Source organism: Corvus brachyrhynchos, unplaced genomic scaffold, assembly GCF_000691975.1.
Source record: "Corvus brachyrhynchos isolate BGI_N302 unplaced genomic scaffold, ASM69197v1 scaffold4, whole genome shotgun sequence".
Lineage (NCBI taxonomy): Eukaryota > Metazoa > Chordata > Aves > Passeriformes > Corvidae > Corvus > Corvus brachyrhynchos.
The window spans coordinates 5,074,278-5,096,199 of record NW_008237878.1 but is presented as its reverse complement, the minus strand read 5'-3'; the positions used below and the strand labels follow the sequence as shown (position 1 = coordinate 5,096,199).

The 21,922-nt window shown below is 36.2% G+C and overlaps 1 protein-coding gene across 34 annotated transcripts in view; it reads right to left on the bottom strand.

Moving 5' to 3' along the window:
- SLMAP (sarcolemma associated protein) overlaps positions 1–21,922 on the bottom strand; it is an 83,795-nt gene that overhangs the window by 24,970 nt on the left and 36,903 nt on the right. For 7 of the 34 annotated variants that reach the window (XM_017732475.1, XM_017732474.1, XM_017732483.1 and 4 more), the window contains exons 3-14: positions 19,801–19,873; positions 18,954–18,990; positions 17,495–17,557; positions 16,375–16,470; positions 16,033–16,104; positions 15,217–15,357; positions 14,469–14,606; positions 13,079–13,247; positions 12,943–12,993; positions 12,380–12,430; positions 8,552–8,614; positions 2,876–2,932 (exon numbers count right to left, since the gene is read on the bottom strand). In XM_017732475.1, the coding sequence (XP_017587964.1) occupies positions 2,876–2,932; positions 8,552–8,614; positions 12,380–12,430; positions 12,943–12,993; positions 13,079–13,247; positions 14,469–14,606; positions 15,217–15,357; positions 16,033–16,104; positions 16,375–16,470; positions 17,495–17,557; positions 18,954–18,990; positions 19,801–19,873 (1,011 nt within the window). Of the gene's footprint in view, positions 1–1,379; positions 1,534–2,875; positions 2,933–8,551; positions 8,615–12,379; positions 12,431–12,942; positions 12,994–13,078; positions 13,248–14,468; positions 14,607–15,216; positions 15,358–16,032; positions 16,105–16,374; positions 16,471–17,494; positions 17,558–18,953; positions 18,991–19,800; positions 19,874–21,922 lie in introns of those variants that run through there. The other 27 variants (XM_008632212.2, XM_017732492.1, XM_017732491.1 and 24 more) reach the window with 10 other exon arrangements.

The window sequence follows — 21,922 nt, the reverse complement described above, 5'->3', positions numbered from 1 at the left end:
AAGCAGCAGTGTATGTTCTTTCCACCAAAAAAAAAAAAAACCTTCATGAAGTATCTGTTCATATATAATACAGCTTAGTGAAGCCAGACAGTTTTGGTTTTTTTTGGATTGCTGTTTTTTTTTTGTTGTTGGGCTTTTTTTCCCAGTTCTAGATTTTTAGTGGAGATCACATATTTTCAAAAAATGAGGGGATTTAATTACACCAGTGCATCCTTTTCCCAAACAGAATCACCCCTGACTCAAAGTCTAAATATTATACGTGACTGAAATATACTTTTAAAAATTTGTCTTAAATAACAATTCTGGTTTAGTTCTGATGGGTCCATCAAAAAAGGACACACCATCTCTGTATGTGGGCTAACCCAGCAGGTCTGTCAGCAAGGAACTGTCACTAACATGCAGGTGAGGTTATGCAAAATGAAATCTTTCTTGGCTGCCTATTCGGAGCCTCGCTTTGACAGCACTGCTGCCCACCTGCAGGTTAACAGAGGTTTCCTCTGAGTCTCAAGTTCCAGGCAGAGATATTATATAAAAAAGGGGTCAATACAGCATTCCCAGTACACAGACTTCTACCATCCATGGAGAAAAGCACAGAGAACACAAGTAATTTCACCACATGTCGATAACATACATGCAACAATGAAGTACCAGGACACACGAAGAAAGAAGCACATCAATAAATAAATCGTGCTATACAATAGGGTTAGTGTATGAAAATAAGCAAAAACCAAAGGGGTAATGAGACATCTTTTCAAACAATGAGAGAATACACAGAACTAAATTTCTCCAAAACTAAGTAAGTGGAAACTGGTGACAACCTGTGCACCTACATAAGGAAACCCACATGACAGAACATGGACAGGTTAACAGAAAAAAAACCCCCTGAAGTTTTCTTCATCTAACATGAAGCGTTCTCTATAACTGTGTCAGATTAACATCTATTTATACATGAAACAGAAGGCAGCAGGTACAACAAAGCAGCTGATGAAGAGCCAGACTCTTCCCATCCTAACGCAACCGAAATAACTGGAGAAGAGGAAGGGAAAAAGCACCTGTACAGTTAAAGCACATTAGAGGTTCAGACCTGGCAGTTATTCCAAACAACTCCCATGATTTTAGCAGACTTCAAAGTTCATCATGATTGCTGTAGTTAAAAACTTAATCTTTGGGGGTGGTTCTTTGCTAAAACAAAAAGGGATCTTTCTTATTTTTAGGAATAAGGTTTTAAACTAATATCTAAAGATGTTACAAATCAAAACATTTTACATTATCATATAGAATCAAGCTCAAAGGACTGTCATTAAAACTGCAATAATTACTAAACCAAGTAATACATTCTTTTTTAAACTATTCAGAAAAGTATAACCTAAAAGCCTCACCCATGTCAGTTATATTAGTGGTCGATCCAGAAGCACTAAGCTGAGCAAGATCCATTTCCAACTAACTTTACCATATCTGGGCATCCATAGAAATACTGCTCTGTGCAAAATGGGAGGAACAGTACGAGCTCCAACCACTGAATTAATTCTCTCTCCCACAGCTCCCCCTTATATACTTCCCTCCCAACCACCCTCGGTACACCAGCATCTTCCTCCCTCCTGTCCTCCTCCCTCTGAAACAAGGCACAAAAGATTAGGCACCAGAGGAAAGATGCACCAGTTCTACATGTGAAGCAGCAGAAGTCAAAAAGACAAATTATTAGAAACCTGCTTCCTATTCTGGAACCAGAGTCGTAAGCACAAACCCCCTTCCTGTACTGTATTATATCACAGCAGTTGTTCCTATTTCCCATAATAAAACGGAGCTGAATAAATATAGCCGAAGTGATAAAGTATATTAAAATGTGTTGACATCATACTTGATGAGTTAGAATATATTACCAAACACTAAAAATAGCTCAGGGCTTTGCAATGGAAGGGGCATGCAAGTATTACGTTACAGTTATTGTATGCATTCTTTTGCCAAATATGGCACCTTGTCTATAGCTTCCTCACATACAGAAAGGGGTTAAAGGTGCTACTCTGTGCATTAAAGGAAGAGAAGACAAAATAAGTATCTCTAAAACACTGGACCTTTTAACAAACTAACATTTATTCAACACAACAACACTTTGTGGAAGGACAGAGGGTAAAGAAATGAGGCAGTATGGCTAGACATCAATAAAAAGCTGCAAGAGAGGCGTGATCCTGCAAGTGCAAACAATTGTACATTATTAGATACACGGGAAATATTGACCTGCACACTTTGCAGCATTCCTGACCTTGGCATTATAGGGTTAGGATAACTGTTCCTTGACAAGGTAAGTCTTTTCTAATTGGCTCCTTTAATTTAACTTGCTTTACACATTAGAGAAAAGAGTTAGAGATGCACAGATACATTTTATTTGGAAAAGACACATTTAGGAAGTTAATACTTATTTTAGAGTTATGAGGGTGTAAGTTAGAAAATAGTCGAATTAAAATACACTTTTATTTAACACTTAAAATTACACCAAACATTACACCGAACATTATTTCCATGTAGCCCTATAACAAAACCAAAATCCTGTTTGGAATTCATGCAGGCATTAAAGCTTGAATTGAATTTATAAGAATTATTACATATATATATTTTTAATGAATATTCAGGTAAGAACTAAGTCAATATTGAGACTAGCATTTCATGCACTCCATCTTCAAAAATGGTTTCCATTAAATCTTTTTACCCTGCAATAGTATTTGGAGTAGAATTCAGCAAACAATTTCCCTCCCCTTTATTGAATTTCTCCTCAAATGCATATTCAATCAAAACTCAAACTGCTGGCTTAACACAGAACATGCACTGAGTGACAGAAAAAGCATGCTTCAAAAACAGTTAAATAATCCAGAAGTCTAACCTTTCAAAAGCTTTGTTTCTTCCACTTTGGTTAGATGTCCTTCATCTATGATCTTGTCTGCCAAACAAAATAAGTGTTACTTTCCGAGCTCAAATTTAACCAGCTTTTCCCTGCACGCATCTACATAGAGTACATTCCATGACCAAATTAAAAGCTGATAATATTACTTCCTACTCAGGCTTGAACAAAAACTTTATTCTGGTACAGAATAATGAAACAGAGCACACAAGCCTACTGGAACTTTGTGATACAGTGCATAATTATTTCTCCTTATTAACTTACATAATGCTGCAGGTCACTAATGAGAATTTAGAAAAATTAACTTTATGTACTTTAAAAAAAAATCTAATAGGAAGCAACAAATAATTAATGTATTTCTCAAGTTTTGTGATCAAAAAAGGAATTTGAAGAGCTGGTTGCCTGAAACAGACATCCACCCAAAACAGCAGAAATGTAGAAATGCACCACAATAAAACAGCAGTAGAGAAGTCTCCTCCACATCACAATTGCTTTTAACAGTGCCTGTGAAAGGTACACAGAAATAGCCCTTCTTTGTTGAAATCTTTCAAAAGAGCTACACAAACCTTCAAAAAATCAGGAATGCATCACATTCAGGTTCACGAAAAATGGAGTTTTTATAAAAAGTCTACTTTAGGGAAATCTACTCCATGTATGTGAGGTGCACAAAAACCCTAGAAGTGGAATTTGAGACTAGATGGCTAACTGCATCCTAACTGCTGCTAGGACATGAAGGTAAACAAGAACACCAAGGGAAGAACAGGATTGGATTAATCAAAGACACTAAAAAAACTACTGAATAATTCACTTCTTTTTTCAGATGAGATTTCATTATTTCAAACTCCTTAAGAAGTGATGCCAACACAGAATTATTGAGGGTCCCATCTTACAGATCAAGTCCTCGGTTTTTGTGCAGTAGATTTTGCAGGTTTTGTGCAGTAGATTTTGACCACGGTAAAAGCTGTTAGTCCCTCAAATATCAGGCTTGAAGCTGCCTTTGCCTCCCCTCTGTGCTCTCCCTCCCAGATCCCTGATACTCAGGCAGGGAATGCAGTTTGCTGGTTACTCCATGTGCTGTTAGCAGGTAACTGAGACACAGAGAAGGCTGAATGAACAGCACAAACAGGAGAGTTCAGACTAAGGAAGCTGGATGACAGTAAATCCACTTCAAATTTTTAACATAAAAAAAATAAATGAAATAACTTTAGTCAGAATTTCCAGCTTCAAGTATTTTCGAAGATTACTCTGACGGCACGTTGCTGTAACTATGACAATCTAAGGACAGATGCAGGACAAGATCTGGGAGGAGATATCCTTTACAACCATAGATGGCATACAAGCTTCCAGACAAAAAGCCCTGAAGTCGGGTTTTCATGACCAAAAGCTTGTTCCGTCCTCTACCCTCCCCCACAGCCAGATAAAGCAGTCTAAACCAGATGTTCCCTCCACCTACTTTTATCAACAAAAATTATCCTGCGTTAGTGTAATATTTTACTAATACTGTTTCAGAAATACACAGAACACAACACTGGATTTTCAGGACTGGCTTTAGGTCTCAAGCAACTGTAAGAGATCACTCATCATCCAAGTTCAGAACAGCCTCGAGTTCCTCAGAGCTGGTGAGAATGACTGTGCCTACACTGAGAAAGGCACCGTGGAAGGAATCAAGTTACTGGCAGCCACAAGTCAGGAGCTCGAGTGATATCATGAGTCCTCTTCCATTTTAAAATAAAATAAATCTAAACAAAAGTCTTCATATACGATAATTCCAGGACTCAGCTGTAGCTGGAAGACAGGTGGAAGGGAAGGCAGCAAGGAAAGAGCTGAGGAATTCTCCCTGTAGATCTGAAAAAACCAGCTGAATGCAAAAGCAAGTAGCTTTCAACTGCTTGATCTGAAGGGGTAACACCTCAACCATGCTAGGCTGCTAGCTTAAAATAGGCTTCTATAATCAGCTTACAGAGGAAAATTTAGCATTATGAATTGATAGATCTGTTAGCTTTCACAATTCAGTAACTGCTAAACCCCGAATAATTACAATACAAAACACAGACTACCCTCCTTGGCACAGATGTTTTCCAAACTAACTTTTGCAGCAGCTCTTTACACTCCATTTCCATGACTAAAAGAAATTGCAGGCATGTTTTCTTTAGGTTTTTTTTGTTTCTGTGGTGGCTTACTGCTTTCTAGTGTCCATTACTGATTTCACCATTTGTACAAAAGGTGTCTCCTTGGCACTGTTTCTTCAGCCAAGACCTCGAGCAGCAGCACACAAGTCCCTTTGCCCAGCCTGACCCAAAGCTGGCACAGTCAGTGTTTTGCACTTGGTGACTGACACCTCTCCTAACTTCCAGAATGAGTGAACATTCTCTGTGTTTCAATAACGCTACCATTAATATATGGCATAAGCCAACAAAAAGGTAGTTTATTTCAGCATGCTGGTGTGTATTTAGAGAATACACAGAAAATTGGATGTTAGTATCACCAAACTACACAGAATTTTATTTTTCACTGTTACCACCCTAGTCACTAAAAATGGCAGAATCCAGACAACAATCAGAAAGCAAAAGCTAAAGAGATGTCTTCTTTATAACATCTCTTTCAAATCCCTGCATTTTTTTATTTTACTATTTCAGAAAACTTCATAAACCCAATTTATTTTTAAATCCGTGTTTTCCCTGGATCAAGACGTACAGTCTTGGCTACCAAAATATAATTTAGGGTGAGGATCCTATCTTTAATTTCTGGCACAAAAGAATTTTAGCTTTCATGCAATCCACTCCCTACTTAGCAGAAAGCACAGAGATGCATACAACTAATGTTTTTACTGATACAATCTGCTGTGAAGTTAAGCTTTCAGTTCATTTCTAAGATAATTCATATTTCCTTTTGCTGATGAATGCAGCTTAAAGCCAGCTTTCCTTTAGGTTTTTAGGCATTTATTATCTTTTCAATTTAAGAACTCCATTTTAGATTTGGGTTGCCTATCACTATGTGCAATATAATAGCTAAGATCTGTTAACATTAAAATTATCACTTAAGTAACATGGCCCCTCTATATCTGTATTTTGGCATCAAAATAGTTTTGAAGAAGGCCAGGTTTGAAAACCAATAAAAAACCTGTCCCTCAACATACAAATTTCCAACCATCTGAAAAAAGTGATACTAAACAGCTTTAACTTTACTTGACACCTGCAGGTCCAAAGTAAAAGTCAAAAATAACCAATCAATCCATCAAAAAACTACAGTTAATAAATTTGCAAAAATCAGTTTGGTGAAAAGAAAAAAAAAGTAGACTTGCATTTAAAATCAAATGCAAAAATCACAAAGTAAGGGAAAAAAATCAGGACACAAATGAAGGATTAGACTGGATGTGAAAGACAGGAATCTAGCAGGGCAACAAATCTTACTTTGGTCTATACATCATCACATTTTTGCTAATAATGCATATCATGTACTAGTCAAAAAGAAGCACCGTGACTTCTGCTGTTGATACCACTGATTTTCACCAGTGGTTACTAAAAAACCACTATGGAATGAGCAACAAGTGAACTGGATGTAATGATCAGAAAGTAACAGACTTCCCAGATCATTCAGAGCCAGATTTCATAACACTCCACAGATGTTACACATCAGGACACGTTACTGGATGATATTGTGAGCGCATTGTGCTTAAAAAATAAAAATAATTACAAAATATCTTTAAAAACCTGCAGAAGCAGGATTTTACAAGCCATCTGGTTTCTGGGAGTTTTATTGTATTATTATTGTTTAAATAATAAACCTGCTCCTCTCTCAATACTTAAATCTCTGGGCAAAACCCCAACATACTACCACATGATTAACTATTTATTCTCTCTGTATTGCCAATCTTTATGATATTATTCTACACTATTTTCTGTGTACCTTAAAACTTGAGTTCCTGACAATCTCTGGAACTGTATTTTTTCTTCCCAGGAGTTCCCAACCCTTGATGCTACACAGAGCAAAGAATAGGAGTAGGACTGAAGGGTAGCATTTACGTACAAAAGATAAAGAATATATTGTACAGTTTGCAGTTTTTAACCTCATGATATTGTGAGGCCTAGTTAAACACATTTGAATGCGGAAAAGGCAAACTTTCGGTCCAAGAAGAAATACAAGAGCCAATGATTTGGATTTTTTCTTGATGTGAGAGTAAAAACTTAGACTGTCATAAAAAATACAAGATACTGAACCCTTTTGAACTCATATTCATTCTTTTAAAAGTGAAGCAGGCGAGGCCTTGCAGTGTCTTCACTCTTAGCTTTCAGTGTCTCGAGAAAGGGTAGGCATAAATACACTGATCTTAATTTTACCCTTCTTAGTACTTTTTTTATATCTTAAAATCTTTTACTAGATACTGTTGATCACTTTTCCTTCTCAATAGTGACAAGACTGATCACATTTAGTTTGCCGAAGTGATACTAATCTAGGTTTTGTCAAAATTGGTTCAGCTAACATCCAAACAATGCAAACAGGCAACCAATTTGTATTTGAATATCACACAGTGTGCTCCTCATGTTCAGTCTAGACAAAAAAAGTTTACTCAAACATTTAACTTCATTTTTACGTACTGATCAAAGATGATTCATATAAGATCTTTGCAAAATTTAGAATTATTTTAAACTGCAGCCTGACAGAAGACAGCTAGCAGTCATTAATTTTTTTAAATAAACATTTTTTAAATAAATAAAGTTTAAATTTGCTTTGACAAACATTAGCAGTATCACGTCATTCGGTTTATGGCACTGCAATCTGGATCACAAGAAGTAAAATCAAACAAGTCTGCTAAACTTCCTCGTGAAAATTTGAGAGGAAAGAGTCCAATGGGCATAATGTCAAAAAAAGATACTACTGTCTTATTTCTGCTTCTAAATGCTTCTCTGCTCAATTTTACGTACATAAGTTCTACAAACTCTGGGTTTTTTTGAAGTTTAGTAGCACTTTGCTTCTCTTCATTCTAATGATATTTTTCTTTTGGTAGGCAAAAGGTATTAACATCTTCAGTTTTTCCTTAATTATACATGTGCAGACAGTGCTGTTTCATTACTCATTTTCAAAAGTCATTTGCTTTGAAAAACACATTTCACATTCCAGAATAACACCTCTTTAGAAAGATTGGTATTGCAATTTTCTGTTTTTCTTAACAGTCTCTTGGATTTCCACATACAAACTATGGACTTGTTTTCCCTTTTGTTCTTCATTACAACTAATTGGAGAATGTGTAAGGCCTTTAGTTATCAGACAAATTATAGATATGTGAAAAGGCACCTCATGTCTGTCCTTCTGCCTGTGATATTTGCTTAAACTGAAAGGCTTTCAACTTAATTTGTAACAGGTGAAAAATTACACTCAGTTTTACACATCATGTGGCAACATAACACCCTTTTGTTGGTCAGGGCACAAAAATGGATGAACTGAGAAGAAGAGACAACGTGACCATCACTTTGCAAGAGCTAAGATATCCTATTCCTTCTTCTACCAGACATCTGTGTAACACCACAATGCCACAATTGTGCACTTAGAAAATTTCTGCTACTACAGAAATATTAAATAGTAGTGATAAATTCTGGTTTCATCCACCTTTTCTGTGTTTTCTGTTGTTTTTAAAGCAAATGTGAACACTCTTGTACTCACTCTGACATTCTATGAACTGATGAATAAAAGTGCAGTCCCCTCCACTCTTTGAAAGAAAGTGCTCTAGTAGAGAAAGAAACACTTCAGTTTACATCTTCTTATCATTTTCAAATTGATGCAACAAAAAATTTGAAAGGCATATTAACAATATTTGTCAGTGTACTCACAATGGACTTTTGAATCAAATCTGAGTTAATATGCAAGCAGACAAGACATGAAATTGAAATGATGTCTGAGGGATACTAGGAAATAGATTACTCTTTTGAACTGATCAGAAGAAAGAAGTACTTCAACTGCATTTTCAAAAGACACACGTTTTTAACCTATATTCTTCAGAATTTTTATTAGCTTTAAAAGGGTATTTTCTAAGTTTTTTATTAGTCTTCATGTTGATTCTTCATATCTAATACCCTCTATTTTAAAAGTGTTGTTGAATATCTCCCTACACTTTTTAAACAGTTTCACTTTGAAAAGACAGTTCTGCAGCAGAGTTCCTAAAACTGGGCTCCATTCCCAAGTCTACTCAAGTTCTTGTTCAGCTCCCAACTCCATCAGAATTCCTGCATCTCTTCAAGGTGCAAACACTTCCTTTCTGAAGAACCTCAAAAATCGTTTGACCAAGAGTCCAGCAGTGTGAAAAGGCTGTCATCAGTACAAAGCTGCAGAATATGGTACATTCTAACCAAATTGTTCAATCATTAGCTCTGACATCAGAAGCTCAACTGCAAAACTAAGCTTTACTATATTTCAAAGTTACTCTATAAACTTTTTTTTAACCCACAAGGACAGAGCTTTTAAAAAACAGCACCAGGCTCTAAAATTTATTTTCCATATTTAAACTTCCCTTTTTATTTTTTTCTCCATTTTTACCTGGTCCTCTAAGTGATCATATACAAATTTCTCATATCTTTCTTTATGTAATATATGGCTCACAAAATTTAAAGATGAAAGCCAGGTGTGGTGCAACACACTGAGAAAAATACCACTTTTTGAAACAACTTAGTTCTACACAACTTTTATCAGGGGCTTGATGTACAAACAAGTTCCTCTCTTCTGCACCAGCTTTTCCAGATGTGCAATGAGAGAAAATGAATGCCTAACCATTATCCTCTAATACACTTTTTTTATGAAAAGCCTCTGGAGAGGCTATGAGTTCTTAGTTCCTCTACTCTGAATACAACTCTTGGCTGCTACAGCCACAGAAAAAAAGTAATGTAAAATCATTATTCTTGTCATGGCCAGGTAGTGTGCCTGTGCACATACTTTGAGAGAACGAGAGACAAAAGGAATTTTAAAAAGCATACTGATTTTACATGGGGTTTACAGTTTTCCTCTTAAATTCCCAAAGTTGCTCAATCTGCATTATAAACCCAAAATTCTTAGCTCTTCTAAAATAATGCAAAACTACACAGCAAAAAAACCCCAATGAAAAACCAACAGTAACTGCTTCCTGCTGCTTTTAAGAGAACAAAATCCAAAATCTGGCAGAGCAAATAACTGCCCATCTGTCACACAAGGGCTACATAAGGGACCGGAAGATGCAGAAAGGCACAGACTGTCATGAAGAGAACACAGGGCAGCAAGCTGTAAAATGCCAGAGAAACGGGGATGGATCAGGTATGGCAGAGATGCAGAAAAATGTACAACTGACAGAATAATGAAAAACTATGCTAAAATACAGAATAATGAAATAGCATGGTATGTGCATGACAAACAAGGTGATAGATTGTATAAACACACAGAAAGAGAACTTGAATGAGCAGTTATATGTTGTCTGTACTCAAAGAGAAATAACTTGGCCAACAGCTTCCTAAAACTTCCAGGTTTAAGCACTAGTTCCACTGTTACTTATAGAATGGAGGAATCTATCTTGTCACACATCCATTCAGATGACACTGACTCTTATACAATCCAAAATAAGTCCAAAAGGGATTGCTTCTTCAACTTCGACCAAAAAAGTGAGTTTCAGTGATATAATGATATTTGTTATAATCACATAATGATTTTTAAATGTGCAATTTTAAAATTTGGACTTGTAAAAGGTATCAGTACTTAAAAAACTCACATGACATTCCTACCAACAATTTTAAAACAAACAAAAATTGTTTCTTTAAAAAAATCAAGTCTAGTATGATGTTATAAATTATTCCTCTATGAAATAATTTATATTTGAAGTCAGAGCTCAACACCTTTTACTATATGTTTCAAATTAGGTCTAGTTTAAAAAAAAAGAAAAGTAGACTCATTTCTTAACCATTCTATCAAATATTAAGCTATTACCAACCTAAAATTATGCATCAACAAGATGGATCAATCTATATAAAAATAAAATCTCATGGCAGTCTACAGAACTAGGAACAAATATTGAGTGTCCTGCTTGCCAACCTCAGTGTGCACCACAGCTAAGGGCCTAAAATGCTAAGACGCTTAGAGCAACCAGCACTCTGAAGATTTAGGGGAGGTTTTGGTACAGTTCCTGTAGGTGTTTAACAGATCTCTCCTCCTGGTCCCAATAAGGACCAGCCATGAGGTTATGTCATGATTAACTTTTGATTTTGCTATTGGTCTCCCTAGTTAAGAACCTCTTAACTTACAAATATGCATATGGAGCTTCAAAATTCTGTCTCAAAAATACAAAAACAGTAATCCTTAAACACTGTGAATACTGGTTAAAACCATGAGTTCTCTATATAGGTCCCCGAACCTTCAAACCAATCCTACCACCATTCCTCAGATTGTAGAAGCAAGCTACATCAAGGAAAGAATTAAAATTTACATAAGAGGATAAATACATCTCAGCCAATTAAACAATCTGGAATCATAACTGGAATATTTTTTGCTACATGTGATATTGGACAATTTCACTCAAAAAACTTCGTGTACATTAAGACACATGAGCTAAACTATTTGGCTTTAACTAACTGGCCTCTAAAAAACCCTATCACTTAGATCAAGTTGTATTAATTCCTGTTTCACATAAAGATACTCCTGAGTTTTAAAAAGTTAGTTTCCACTATTTATAAATTTTATATACTCACTTTTTTCATATTTACGTTATAAAAAAAATAGGTTTTGCTGACTTTACTTAGCATACCCAACTTCACTAGAAAAATACTGTATGTCTATGTGTTGCAAAGGAAAATTAAAAGGAAAAACAATCAATGAGCTCTTCACTTTCTTGTGCCACAACCCTGACATCATTCATTCAGTAGACACCTCCTGATTCCAGTGACAGCCTATCACAAACAAAAAAGAACCCCAACAAACAAGGACAGCCTCCAAAGCCTCCAAGTTGTTTTGTTGTATTTTACGGAACTTTCCAACAACACTGTGACTGGAAGCATAAGCAATTTGGACAAAGTTCCAACATACCAGACATTACAAGAGAAGATACACTGATGGATTCATAGCCTTTATTTTTTAATGCATACAAATAAAAAGGGATCGTTTTTCTTCAATTATTAATTAAATATCCAACTCATTAATCGATACTGGGAATTGATATCTACTTTTTTGTGAGCTAACATCTTTCAATTAGAAATATTTATAATAAAACTGCCTCACAAATCCAAGGTAATAAAACGGGCCAGCTGGTATAACAAAGAGGAATTAGCTTCAGACATTCTATAACCTACTGTATTATAAAGGGGGTACCTGGAATTGTTGGACTGGAAGCATAAGCAAAAAAAAAAAAAAAAAAAGCTGGTCAGGAGTGGACAAATTCATTTCAAAGAGAAATAATTCCAAGCAAAACTTTAGAGAACATTTTGAATTTTTTCATCTTCAAACATCAACCATAAGACAAAAGGTAGCCTTCAGATACACTACCTTTCTCTGTGCTCCCATTAATTTTAGGTATGAAGTCGTCAACTTGTATGCCTAGGATTAAGAAAGGGCATTATTTTTGGAACCAAGAAAAATGTTTTGGGTTTTGTTTCTTTATAAACACAGCATTTTGAAATGTACCTGGCTTTTCATACCACCTCCTCACAAGCACCTTATCAGACAAACCAGGCAAAGTTTGATGTGTTTCCTACAACAGATCACGTTGCTGTTTGTTCAAACGTCTAAGAGGTTTATTAACTCCAAAGAATTACTGCCTATTACATACATATATATGTGCATATATAGATTAAAAAGTATTTTAAAATCTAATGTTTCTATGTCCCCTCCAAGCCTCGGGCCCCGGGCCAGAGTAAACACCCGCAGCAGCAGCGCCCTCTGCTGGCCCTGCCCCGACACGGAACCACCAGTCCAGGAGAGCTCCTTACCGGGATAACTGGGAATAGGAACTCTTCCACCAGACACCGAGACTACAAGATTATCATAACAAAAGTAACTGAACAGCAAATCCGGAAACCAGCTTGAAACAAGAAACTGATCACACCTACCTAAGCTGTTGTGTTCTTTAAGAGTTTTCTCTTGAAGGTGTTCTAACCGTACTGTAAACAGAAGTCCAAGATAAAGGTATTTCACAGATAAAAAGAAAAACAAATAATCAAAGTTCCTTCCCCGCTAGTGACTAACCTTGTAAAGCAGTCAGCCGCTCATTGGTGAAGTCATTATCAGCCTGCAAAGCTTCTATTTTTGCTTGAAGCTCTTGCTCTCTTTCTTCCATTTCATCTATTTTATGCTGCAATTCCTTTTTCTCAGCCAGTCCTTTCTGTTGGATTTCTTCTTGTCTTCCTTCTGCTACCTGCTCAAAAAGATTTTTAAAAATGTTAAAAAATTAACATGTGGAAGAATAGATCTTCTTGACATTTATGCAACTAAACGTACATAAGTAACTTTTTTTTCTAATCAGATAAAGGAAAAAAAAAATCAAAATCTATTACTTTTATATGCAGTTCACTTCAGGTAGACTGAGAGAATCTCAAAATATCTTAACTAACTTTTTGACTGAGGAACATAAATGTTACAGCAACAGTAAAGGGCCCTAGAACAAAGAAATGCCCAAAGTCTCCCAGCATCTCAATTCAGTCAAAACCCAAGAGCCCTTGTGAACTGAATGTACATTATACAGACCAACTTGATTGAAAGCCACATTTTTCTTTGCTGGATCTCAAGATCATAAGTTTCAAACAGTCTCCTCCCTCAAAACAAGGTAATAAGTTTCAATTTTGATTCTTCTGTGTATACTCATCATCATCAGTGATCAACCCATTGCTGGGGAAACAACTGCCTTAAGACCAGCAATTTAACATTTTAATTTGGAAAGAAAAATTTCACTGATGTACTGAACTAGGAACCTAGGCTCCAATTCCAGTATTTATCCAAGACAAATGCAACAACTGTCTCAGGTCTCCAGAGATAACACCATTACCTCCCTCGTCCACAACTCCTATTTATCTAGATCGGAGACTCTTGGAGAACAGGCTTTATCATGAAGTGATTATTCTGTTCTCCAGCACAAAGGACCTTAAATATTAATATACTTAGATATTTAGTTTAATATCAAACTTAATAGCAAGACTGAAGATGATCCATATTATTACTATGTGGTGTTGTAACTGCACAAAGAGGCAACATGAAATGCAAATTTATTTCTAATTCTAGTTTTCATTCCTCTTAAGATGTTTAGCTTGAAAGTTACTAGTCCAAATAAAAGCAGCTGGATACAAAGTTTTACACTAGACATAATTTTATACTATAGTATATTTCAGCTCCAAAAGTATGGTAACTTTCAAACTGAATGAAGAGGGAACCTTTTCAGGAAGTTACTTAACTGATGACAGTTTCAATGACATTAAAACTGAACCTAAAGAATATGTAGAAGATGATGTGTGTCTTTCTATTGTTAACATGTTGTTTAACAAGTTTCTTAGCCTTTTTTGTTTGCTACATTAGAAATTAAACTGTATTTATTTGTTCCATTTATCACAGTTCTATCCAAAGTCAGATGAAGTTTTGTCATTACCTTCAGCTTGTCAGAAAGATCTTTAATTTCATTTACAGCTCCATTGTACTTATTAGCTAATTCCCTTAATTCTTCCTGAGTCCGCTCATTCATTTCTTTCAGGTGTGTACATTCATCTTCTGTATTACTTAAACTCCGCTGTAAGACAGAATTATTATGCAGTAAATAACAACAAAAGACAGACAATAAGCTACCAAACACTGCAAATGATCTATTTTTTCCAAGCAGTTACATATGCACAGGATGCCAACTAAGGGAATATAGCAAATAATGATAAAGGAAAAAAAATAAAGGAAAAGAGAATAATGCAAGATATTATAGGGGCAGAAATCTTGAAGAAAGTATCCAACACTTTAACTGTAAAAGCTCCTTTTACAGTGTACTTTGTACAAGTAGTTAAGCATATGTTTCTATAAATGCTACAGTTTAAACAAGGTCTTACAGTATTTTTTTTACTGCATGTATGTCATTTTCCCATCATGTATGTCACACACACAGTAACTTCTGTAAGACAGCTTCATGAATTTTGAAACTGGGGGGAAAGGAAGGAGCTGAAAGAACAGTTTCTCATTAACTGTAACAATCTTAGTCCTGTCCAATACAAGAAATAAACACTACTACTTAATATTCTGCAAGTGTCACAGTACAACAGATACTGACGAATTGCAGCAACAAAACAGGCATGTAAATGGCAGCAGTTACAACTATTTTCAGCACTTCCAGGAGACCAGGCATGAAACTTCAATACCTCCACTTCAGACAATTTTCTGACCACTTCAATTTTCTCCTGAAGGACCCGCCTCAGGGACTCTTTGGCTGTTGTCTCATAATTGTGTTTGTCTTCCTGTAATGCTATAAGCTCTTTTCGTATACTGTCTTCTGTTTGATTCTGCACATATAAAATAATTCAAGAATAGAATATAAATTACAATTTTGCTCATTAAATAAATTAGATTGTGATAAAGCCTGTTCTATTAAAAAATGTTTAGCAATTCCTGATAGATAAGAAAACGTTATGTACAAATCAGCGATCAAAGATTCTTGATTCTTCTTACGCCCAGACAACTGGGTACAAACAAGTTATTTTTTGAAGTGTATGTATAGTAGCACATGTTCAATGGTCAGCTTTGATTCCAGGAAATTTATGGGTCATTTTTGGGCACTGCTAAGACAATGTCAAGCCTAGGAGACCTACAACTGGACAAACCAGGAACCTACAAGAGGAAAGGCCTTACACTTATAACGTAGATAATTGAGAGGAAATAGAAATAAAATAAAAATCCAAGGCAGGCATAGATGGCCTAAACAACAATCAGGGGAGCATATACTTGTAACTTGACTATCAGACAGGACATGGGCAATGAAAACAACAGCCACTTACTGAGATGCCTTGAAATAGAGAGCAGATCAACAGTTTTTCTGCTACTAAGATTATCAAAGTTGCATAGGCTCATTTTGGAAAGTTTATGTTCCAAATGCTTTCCTACAACTAGCTACTTTCAAAACTCTTGAAAAGAGCTGCCTTTCAGCATTCCTAACATTCAACTTTAAGCGAGCTACTTACCTTTGAACAAGCCTGTAATTGATTTCCCATAACTTCTAGTCTTGATAGCAGCCTGTCTTCATCTATTAAAGCCTAGAAGAAAAGAAGTATCACCTCAGAATTATCATGTGCTCAATGAAGTGCCAGTAGAGTTCTGCTTTAAAGACCTGAATTTTGTTGGAGTACTTACTGCTGATAGCTATTTCAAAGGTACATAACATTTATTAAACATTGTGTTTTGCACAGTTTTAGAGAACCACCATGAAGTTTTTATTATTTCTGCTGCCTTTTCCCCCATTAACAGCTAAAATTTGTATGGCAGTGCATAGTTCAGTCCATAAGGAAAAGGATGCCTGCAGATACCTGCCAACTAGTATCTGAAGCCTCTTGTGTGACAGCAAGTAGTCGCTGAAGGGTTGCCAGCTTCTGTTCCAACATTTGTTCCCGATGTAAGGCTTCCTGTGAAGAGAGCAGGGCACCAGTCAGTTCAGCTAGAACAACTCAGGAAATCAAAAGTAACAGAAAAGATCCCAAAATACAACAAAAAAGGAAATGTGAGTGGCAAACACTGTCACTTGCTCAAAATCATGAGAAGCCCCATTCCATTTTATGAATCCACAAATTTATTTGGATAGTTTAATTGGAAAATGCCATCCTATAACCTCAGGTTCCTAAACCTTCATTTTTTATGCTATGTTGCACATGCTGAGAACACACTGTTACTCTTTCCAAGACTTAAAGACACTTTGTCTTGTCAATAATTTGAGTAACAAAACTGCAGACACCAAAAGGCAGCTTGGCAGCTTCCATGCAATGAGCTGTTCATCCTCAAATGAGGTCACGAAAGAGAAATGCCAAGCAAGAACTCCTATTTTTGTTTGATTTTTGGTTTATGACAGGAAGATAGAAGAGCATCTTCGTTAACTCCAGGATATGGAGAATGAACAGATTGGTGAGTGAGTATGTATTTGGCTTCCCAAGAAAGAGCATCTGCATGAGCTGCTTCCTGCTAAGTCAGCAAATACGTATAAAGATAGTATCTATCTCAAAAGCCTTGATGTGAACAAATAAAAATTGCCACTATCAAACAAAATCGGGCAAAATAAATCAGTAGAACTTATACACAGTTAAACCTGGATAGCATTTACCAGCAAAAAAGCTTCAATTTTTTTCCCAGAAAGCTGATTTTATCATCCTTTCTAAAGAGTTTACTTTTACCTATCAGCACACATTAAACACATTAAACTTAATGTGCTGCCATTTTGCAGTCCAACTCTTCTGTGACGTGACATCTTGGGAAAAACACACCTATTAAAACTGACACAGAAGCAGGCACAGAAAGGCTGGTGATACCAGTGAGGAAGAAGAGCTGCCAGCACTGTCCCTTCCTGTGTAGTTTCCAACAGATGCAAGCCACAGCATAAGATTTGTGTTTTGAACAAAAATACTCAGCCAAACTAAATGCCCTTTAAAAGAAACTTACTTGTAGATACTGTGAAAGCTGAAACAATTCCTGAGAATACATACTGGGAGTGTTAGCAGCAACCTGAAAAAAAAGATAAGTAAGACTCAGAAGGGTTTTGCAAAATTCACTTAGATCTAGTCACAAAGGTAAACTTCAGATTATCTATTAGCAGCATTTTGCTTCATTTATTGTTCTGTTACTCTTTATGCTTTTTTTAATCATAGAACTTTCCAACTCGAGACTTAGGCCCCACTGTGTTTGTCTACACAAGTTCTTATACCACCAACACACCAATGAGTTTAAAGCTTTTGTTCCAGCTGAGACTAAACTGACAAAAAAGAAACAAGCAGCACAAAGGTGAAGCCATTCAGCCCAAGAACAAACACAAATCGTGGGCTTCCTATTCAATGTCATCACACATATTATGACTGCAGATTTCCTGCTGTTATCACCATCATCATCTCCCTTTAAAAGTATCAATTTCAGATTTAAGGAATACCTGCAATATCTTTGATTAATAACAAACTGTTCTTCACTTGGAGAGAAGCAGGGGGTTGTCCTGTGGGCTTATTTCAGCCAATCTATTTATTTACTAATTATTGTAGGCTTCCTACACTGAAATAATTTTTAACTGTTTTCCCACAGTTATACCTGCAGTCTCTCCTCAGGATTTCTGCCCTTGCCCTGGATTCAAGCCACACATACTGTTTTGAAATCTCAACTTAAACACAGTCTATAAACTCCTCAGGTTGCTGGCTTCATAAATAAGTTCCCACAGTTTCTTGAAATTTTGTTCTTCATGTTTAAAACTCTGATTAGAACCTTTTAAGTTAATCCTTCCTTTTAGAGACTTGAGAAATAATCAACTCCTGATCACTCTTCTCAAGAGAATATCTATTAACAGCTTTTCTACAAGTTCCCCACATTACCAAAACTGGGTTTAAGAATTACACTTGACAGTACTGACTCCATGACTCTACAGTGAGCAACTCCATCTATGCAAGAGAAGCAGAGAGCTTTGGTCTCAATCTTCCTTGGGAACATGACAGTACTTTCCAGACTGCAGCACAGCTTCTCCTCCATAAAAAACATGATATAAAGAAAACAGACTTTATCTAAACACCAGATCATGAGCTACTCTTGGGTCCCACAGAACATCAAGTATTAAATTATGCAAGACCTGTTAGTCTGTCAACCTGTACCTGGAAATTAACTATCTTAACATCAATGGTTTTGGTCCAAAGCCATGTTTCAGGTGCCACAGTGTAAAAAGTCAACTTACTTTCAAATACACACTGTAATACTGCATTACTTCTCTACCTTAAGTGTCACTCAAAATATTAAATTGGGTAAAAACATGCAGTGGAAAACATATCCAAATGTTACTGGACAGACTTCACTATTTCTTCACCTTTATAACAAGTCTGAAAACAGCATGTGGCTGAATAAGGCATAAACCAGCAAATTACTGAATTACCTTGTCAACAGGACTTGGCAATGGAGCATGGATAACACTAAAAAATAAAAAAAAGGAAGTAAACACAAAATGCACAAATGTTGTACTTGGACATTTTCACCAGTACTAAAAATTTAACATCGTACATTTTTACTATTTCTTATTTGGACGTGCAATTACATGGAAAATTTCCCATAATAACTTACTTTTACTTATCTTCCCACAAGCAAAGACACCCTAAAGCTTCCTGCAAGTATTTCTGGATACTAATGATAAAAGGATATTTAAATAAGCAATAAACCCCATAGAATTGTTGATAATGAAAGATGACTAAAATTATGTCATTTGTGATTAGCACTCAGTGCAAACAAAATGCTAAAGTTTTTGTTTCTACTACTCTTGGAAAACTTCTCAAGAATGTGCATATACATAGAAAATGCTGTCAGTATTCATCTGAGTTTCCATTAGCTTCACTTTAGTTGACTCCATGTGCATTTAAAGGAGCCAAAATAATAAATAAAGAAAGAGGGCAGGAGAACTTGCTCATTTGCTTTCTTTTTCTCTATATTCTTCTGTTTCTAATACCCATTTCAGTAGAGTAAACCAGTCAGAAAAGCCTGACTACATAAGAATTTTTTTCTTCTTTTAGAGAACTTCTTTATTCTTCATAGGTGCCTTAATTACTAAAAACAACAAGCAAATGAGATTTTTTTTCTCATAATGACTGCAAAAGAACAATGCTTTCAGTTACTTGCTTTGCAGGATCACAGGAAAATAAACTGCTCCCATGATGGTTTTAAACATACTATCCATCAAATCCTCATCATACAGTAGGTGAATTTTGGTACAGGTGAATACTTATTCTTACTCTGATCGCAATCGAGCTTCCATTCCATCTGGAAGGAACAGTTTGATTGTGGAGACTATACATCCATGGGTAACTGAAAAGAAACAAATACTACGTCATCATGATCCATCACTATTTAATTGTAAGTTCAGTGCTTAATGTTATAGTAACGAAGCAAACTGTCTTGAGACAGGCAAAGAGGAGGAGGCATGAACACCTTCAAGCACCAGTGCCTGGGTCTGCCCTCTCAAACCTCCTCTGGACACAGGAAACTTCATCATTACAAACTTGAACAGGTTATGCTGTGTACTCAGTCCTGGCTGTGGAGCAGGTCCAGTTCCAACTCTTCCACATGCAGCAATACCTGAAACTGGTCTTTACTACAGTAAGTTCAAAAAGTTAATGTGTTGATCATAAAGTGAGTGAAGAGGAATGCATCTTACCTGCGCTACGTAACAGGAATGCAGAGGTGTAAACAAAGTAATGAGCTGCCTTTTTGACAAGATTCCTACAAGCAAATCCAGGCACTTAGAAGGTAACACAGCCAATTTGTGTTACCAACACTCACTTCAAGATCTGGAACTTGACAAGTGATTATTATTTACAAACAAGGATAGAAAAGGGAACGCAGAGGAAGAGTGTAGGAACCACTGAGAAGTACATCCTTTTGAACACCATGAGCAGCATCATCCAAGACAATGCATCTCTGTTTCAGGGTGCTTGTAGTGCACATCTACTGTGTAGCCCTAGACAAGTAGCCTTTTGTTTCAGAAGAGGTAAACTTGCTCCTTGAGGACTAAATTCAAGATTCTTCAAACTCTAGAAAGAGTCTAAGGAATAGAGGAGGAAATGCAATATTTGATTCTTACATTAAGTTCAAACTTTCTATACAATGTTTCAAAAAATGTTACTGATACCATTTTCGATGCCTTTGCAAACAGTCAAATTATGTCTGCCTTGGCTGACTTTTTTTTCCCCTTGTATGGTTCTATGAATTGGGAAGTAAAAAGTATTTCCAGATACATGGAAAGTTAGCTAAACATTGTTCCCAAAATACTACCACAAATGAGATACGAACGAGTGTGTGGTGACCTATCATGTACCACCATACCTCCAGCACCCACTAACATATAAAGACAAATAGCTGCTCTACTTTCTCGGTTATTAATATCAGTAAAACAGTTAATCTGGCTTTGAAAAAAAAGGGCAATGGGTGTTTTAGGACATTGGTAGTACTCCAGGGAAATGAGACAGGTCTTTAAGGAAGCTACCTCAATAGAATCTAAAAATACAGGAGAAATGATCCAACCAAGACAAGCTGGTTTTGACCTTTATTTATAGCTAAAAGCTAATGCTTTGGAGACAGTCTCCTGGCTAGAGCACCTTGTTTTTTCAGGCTGACCTGGTAAAGTATTAAATTTACTTGCCGGGGCAGAATAGATTAATCTGCAGGGTTTGGGGTCTTTATTTATAATGGAATAAATCCAGTTTGCAAAAACATTTAAAAAATACATTAACAATACTAGCTGTAGCCTGTAATACATAGCTTTCATAATGAAGAATTTTTCCTTTAAGAGAAAATTAGTGATTTTAATAAGAAAACATTAAGATACCTGACATTAAATACCAACAGACAGCTTTACCTTTGGGTCACATATTGGGTAAGATGATATAATTCTGAAGTTTTTCTGTCAACAGCTAGACTAACAAAAATCTCCTAAAATCTTTAGGAGCTTCATTTATGTCAAATTAAGATACAATGGGCATCTAGCAAAAGGTCTCAAATAAACAGTGACTGGGAAAGGATACCAAGCATTTTGATAAATTTATAAAATTAAAATAGTAAGAAAGAAAACAACACCCAAACCCTGCAGTCTGATCTTTAGCTATCAGTTCATCGCAATTGGAAAAATAAGGAGCAAGCATGAGGGAAAGGTAAAGCAACACAGAAAATATGAATACAGTACTGAATGCACAGGACAGCAGCAATGGTTTAAATTCAGGTCTATAGTATGTCTTTCGAGGAATTAACAAGAAAAGGCAGTGGAGCAACCCCTGGTTTCCCAATGGGGCTGAGACACCCCCTGTCCCCGCAGCTCACCCCCCTCTCCATCCCACTCACCTCCGGGCGCTCCGAGGGGCC